General features: G+C 36.5%; 1 protein-coding gene across 1 annotated transcript in view; it reads right to left on the reverse strand.

Annotated features, from left to right (window-relative positions):
* vldlr (very low density lipoprotein receptor) overlaps positions 1 to 1,070 on the reverse strand; it is a 74,634-nt gene extending 73,564 nt beyond the window's left edge. The window contains exon 1 of the mRNA XM_030149781.1: positions 986 to 1,070. Coding sequence (XP_030005641.1) covers positions 986 to 1,070 — 85 coding nt within the window. The remainder of the gene's footprint in view (positions 1 to 985) is intronic.
* Between the last annotated feature and the right edge of the window lie 4,930 nt (positions 1,071 to 6,000).

Below are 6,000 nucleotides of genomic sequence, written 5' to 3' on the forward strand. Positions count from 1 at the left end.
CAGTCCTTTTAATTTTGCCTTTATATACTATAGAAACAAATGTTTACTATACCCCAGGTATCTTATTTCAGCACAACTTCAATCTATATCTGCTAATTTTTTTTTTTTCACTTTAACCTAGTATAAAAACATAAAAAGCCAGAAAACACAAAAAAAATATATAAAATCTGATTTGAAAAATGTATATAATTTATTGCATAAATAACACACAGATGCTTAATGAACCTTTTCAAAGACTTTAAAAGTTAATATTGGTTCCAAATATTAGGTATAGAAAATTAAAATTGTAACAAAATTAAACTATACTCAAATATTTGACATAAAAGCAGATCTTTACATAGGGCATTTTCTCCGGAAAAGTGCAGTAATCAACACGGTTAACATGATAATTAGAATTTAAAAACGGTAATACTAACCGTCGGTTATCGTTATACCAGTAATCATTACATCCCTAGTCTGGAGACATTATCCCAAGGAAACCAACCTGTAGTTTCAGAGAAGAAGATTGTTTCATTCTACACGTTGGTGACCTTGAGTTTGGCCCTTCAAGGTCAAAGGTCACAGAACCAAATTAAAGTCCATATATGACTTCCTATCAGTGATCAATAGTAACTACATTGATATCTGTAGCCATTTACATGTTATAAACCATGAAACATGGCCCATGATCAGTCCAGCTCCTTCTCCACAGCTCACGTCCAAACACCGGTGAGTTAAAAACTTATCTATTAGTGTTTACAGAATTCTGCTGAGAAAACCTCTGAACATCAGTGGAAACCAAAGTATTTTTACCCCTCGGAGCACAAAACCAAAACAGAGGAGGCCAGCAGTAAAGCCCAGACTAATCATCATCATGAGTTATTTCACGGAGGAAACGTTCACGTCGACTGGAAAAGTCCCGACTCATCACATTGCACTGACCTGCTGACGTGGGTTAAACGCTGACGGAGGATCGAGTCAGAACTCCTGCGAATTAAAAACAAACCATCGTACTGAGCCCCAGACCGAGGGTTTTCAGTCCAAACACAGATCAGCCACGGAATGACCATGGCTACCGCCGCCACAATCATACGAGCAAATTAGAATACTAGTATTAGTATTATTATATAATTTTGTACCATTACAACAATTATTTTCTCCCTCACTCCTCCCTCTCTCTCTCTCACTTTCATTCACACTCCCCTCTTCCCCTTTTCCCCCATCTCCCCTAACCAAGCTACATTGTTTAGTTGCTCTTTACATTTATGATCTTTTTCATTGTAATATGATGTTGTCATTGTTTGTCAATACTCTGTCATTGTTGTTGTTTTTGGTTTGTTTGTTTGATTTTCCCTTTCTTTATGTGTTGTTGTTGTTTTTCTGTCCACATTGTCTTGTTAACTATCACTAATAAAAATAAATAAATATATATATATTTTTTAAAAAGTGTTGTGTATTTGTAGATCCACTGTCATATTGTCGGCTTCCTGATAAAACCTGGTAAGTGACATTTTGGTTGGGAATAAAAACCTGCTATCTCCCCTATTATAGCTCCAAATTTCTGTCTCCTGTGAAAGTTGTTTCCATTCCATCATAAGTACCAACATTAAAGGAACAGATTTTTTTTTTTTAACATATTTCACAGTTTCCTGTTATATAAACAGTTTTTACGTAACAGTAACAGTTTTTAAGTCACATATCAGGTTTTATCAGGAAGCCGACAATATATAAGTTGTAATGCTCATAAAGGAGAAGCTGAAATACGGTATAGTTAAAATTCCACTATTTTTCTCTGTAGTTTGTAAATAGAAATATTTTCATCAAGTAATTTTACTTTTGTGCAATAAAATGAAAAAAAAAAAAAAAAAAACAAGCCACGGAATGACCAGACCACGTGGACCGTACATAGAAGAAAACACCAACAGGACAAATCAGCTGAGGTTAAAACAAAACAAACCAAACAGGTTCAATACCCACCCCCCCGACGGACTGAAGACCAACAGTTTAACGACTAAACATTCATCAACTGACTGAAAATGTGTCAGTTTCAGTAACTGTCTTCAGTCAATAAAGCAAACGCTGAAAATGTGCAAACACTGTAAACAGACCAATGGGAGGCTGTGGTTACAGTTATGACTCATACTGTTTCTGCCAAAGAAAAGCAGAATAGAAAGACGAAGGAATGATGAAAGACATGATGAGTTATAGACAAGTGTTTGTTTCATACAACTGTTTCTTTAACCCGACATTAGTTTTGGTTTAATGGTGAAATAAAAGACAAACATGGCAGAACGTAGAATAATAACATAACCTGCAGTGTACTTTTAATCCCCTCGCCCTATATAGTGTCAGATACTGTTGAAAATTACTGCCCCTACAATTTAGATTAGACTGTTTTTGTGTAAAACTATTACATACAGATTTATACGTGAAAGTACTCAGATATTAGAACTGCACAAGGACAAGGACCTGAAAAAAGTAGGTCAAGGGTCACCTGTTTTCAATATTCTTCTGCTCCATGACAAGATGCATCCATTCTACTGTATAAATGTGGTGCAGATATAGGGGCTGTGTATTAGTAGAATGTAGTGATACGATACAAATCACAATACTAGGGTCAACTACGATATATGATGATGTATCCTGATACTGTTAAAAAGGCAATTTGTTTGTTTTTTCTTTTTTAAAAAATGATTATTTCCTTGCAGAATTGATTACACCAGAATTCTGCACAAATACTAAACACATTTTATTTGATCACTACAGGATTAAATGTTACATCACAAAATGTCCCTGTGTTCAAACTGAAATGATGTTTTACAGACATTACAGTTTAAGATCCTGTTCAAATGTTCATATTCTATTAATTCAGAACTAACGTCAGAACATTATTTAGTTCAATCCCAATAAAGGAACTAACATTATTTAATAAAATAGTGTTACTAATAAAATAGAACAAAAAAGAAAAAACAAAATGAACCTCCACAATATCTGCAGTTGAATAAATACCTAAAAATATTGATACAGTACTTTTTAATATCAATACAGTATTGTGAAATGAAATATCACGATATATTTGCAGAATCGATATTTCTACACCCCTATGCAGATATGTCAATGCATTCTATAGACAAAGACATTAGTCTTTGAATGAACAGACAGACAGGCAAAATGATTACAAAACCCCTTCAGCCAGAAGTTGGCCGAGGTGTAAAAAAACTGAACTGAAGGTTTTAGTAAGAAATGTTTTCATGACAGACCTAGGATTAAATAATACATGAAGTGTAGTTTAGACTAAAATTATACCTTATTGTGTGTGGCCATAACCAGAGACAGTTTTAATGTGTGTCCAGTTCAAGGTACTAAATAAACTGATTGATTAGATATGATTATCCCTCTGGTATCCACCCCAGAGCTCCTTCTAAACTCCAAAATGTGTCATCTGCACAGTACCAGAGTCATGTAATTTAAATTTAACCTCCACCAAGGAGGTTATGTTTTCAATCAGGGTTTGTTTGTCTGTTCACAAGATAACTCAAAAAGTTATTGAAGGATTTTGATGAAATTTTCAGGAAATGTTGATACTGGCACAAGGAACAAATAATTCAATTTTGGTGGTGCTCGGGGGGGGGGGGGGGGCTGATCTGCCTTGGCGGAGGTCTGTGCTCCTCTGAGTGCTTTTCTAGTTTATTTAAACTACTTTAAAATTTCATGTTTGTTTTTAAAGCTTTAAATGGTTTAGCTCCTCCCCGTTTGTCTGAGACTTAACAGTTCACCACCCCAGCAGAGCCCTCCAATCGTCCTCCAGATGGTTTTGGATGTCCCCAGGGTCTCGATATAAACAATGGGGTGATCGTTCATTTACTGTTGCTTGCTCCAAAACTGTGGAACTCGTTGCCTCCTGACTTGCGTCCAGGTTAAAGACTCACCTGTTTAGACTGGCTTTTAACCCTTAGCACTGAGACGCTATTAGGTTTCCAATCTGTGGTCCTCTTTTATTATGTGTGTTGTGTCCTATTGTTTTAATTGCATATTTATGGTACTTGATTAACCTGTTTTTTTAACTTATAATTTAATCATGGCTTTAGATGTAAAGCACTTTGGGCTTCGTTATGTTTGTTAAAGTGCTATATAAATAAACCTTTAATTGATTGATTAACTATTATTTTACTGTAAGAAGGGAGGTGAGCGCTAAGGGCCCGCCCATGCCTGAATATGCTTGCAAGGTATTATAAGATGACAGTAGACTTCCATTCCTTCTGACCCAGTACTGGACACAGGTTCATTGCTGTGATGCTTTGTGATGAAATCGTTCGCTGCTTTAAAAGTGTAGTAAAAGTAATTGTGTCTTAGGAGCTTTTATTCTGAATGCAGATGGAGGACATTGTTCATAAATGTTGCACAAAATGTTACAGCATTTCCTCTCCATTCTACAACAGTTTGTGCATAAAAAAACTTCTTTGAAATCATGGGTTTTAGTTCCTTAAATCAACAAGGCAAAGCTCCCAATGGTAAAAATAATAGCGTCATGATATGAGGATCGACATTTTTCTTCATCCTAGACATTAGAATTATTGTCTGTGTAAAATCAGCTACGGACAAGTGTTGAAGAGCCACAAAATCTGCAACAGCTACACTTCCATCAAAACCTCCAACTAACAGTGAAACCCACCAGGGCTCTGAACACACACTGCATTGTAGTTACATTAAAACACAACTAGTGAAATTAATGTGGACGCTGATTTAATATGAATACAGACGTAAAAACACAGCTCAAAAATCACACGTACAATAGTCTGAACACACCACATTCCAAATCTTTACAGAGTTCACTGGACCACCAGTGACTGCGTTCATTATTGATGGTTTGGTGGTGGTGCAGAAGGGCCACGCTGCAGTGTTTCCACTCTGCCGTTTTCTCTGGGGTTGAAAAGTGCACATGCCACAGTTTGGATCCGAACACTTCAATATTCACCTCCAACAGCCAAACCCACACCAGGTTTATTCCACTTTGTCTGCAGAGGACCACTCTTAAAACCCTGAAGTGAAAAAAAAGACGACTAACGAGGCCGTCACTGCAACCGCTGCCAAATTCAACCTGGTGTTTTTAATTACGGACACTACAGTACATATAATAAAGGACTGAGTGTTTTGGAGCTGCAGGGGTTTGTTTAAAACCTCAGAAATGTCATATAGTTCAGGAAATCATGGAGTAGATTAACTACACTAATAATTAGGTTATTTATTGAATATTATTACTTCGTTTTTTTGTTTGGTTTTTTTTCTGCTTTTAATGCTGATCTTGCAGTACTGTTACCATCAGCAGGTATTGTGATCGCTTTGCTTTGTGTGTTTGCTTGCATGTTTGTTTGTTTGTGTGTTTGTTAGCAAGATAACTCAAAAGTTATGGACGGATTTTCATGAAATTTTCAGGAAATGTTGATACTGGCACAAGGAAGAAATGATAAAATTTTGGTGGTGATCAGATGGGGAGGGGGCTGTCTTGGCAGAGGTCTGTGCTCTCCAAGTGCTTTTCTTGTTATTACTGTTAACATTGTTTTGTTTGACTGTTGAGTGTTCTTAAGAAGGAGATAGAAGGGTGAATCACATTGTTATGCTTGTAAATGGATACTGTATGTCTGTTTGGAATGGGAGGACTCCAGGAAGAGTAGCTGATGCCCTGCATCAGCTAATGGGGACCCTAATAAAAATAAATAAATAAAACACTGAGTTTGGGGTGTTTATTCCATCATTGGGTCTGATTAACCTCCTGGTATCCACCTGCACAGGTCCATCAAACCATCTAGAGCCGATAATCTGCACAGGACAGTAGAAATGTCAAATATTATTCAGTTTTAGGGCTGGGTAAAAAAAAAGATTTTAGATCGATTTCATTTTAATTTTGTGCAATTGATTAATAGTAGATAAGATCAATTTTTCAAAGCAGGACTGCGAGTACCTGACCCAGATACTGCCAACGCGGAGGTGCTCCGTCTCGCCAACCCCTTGGGGTCTTGGTCT

The sequence above is a fragment of the Sphaeramia orbicularis genome, chromosome 12 (genome assembly GCF_902148855.1).
Source record: "Sphaeramia orbicularis chromosome 12, fSphaOr1.1, whole genome shotgun sequence".
Taxonomy (NCBI): Eukaryota; Metazoa; Chordata; class Actinopteri; order Kurtiformes; family Apogonidae; genus Sphaeramia; species Sphaeramia orbicularis.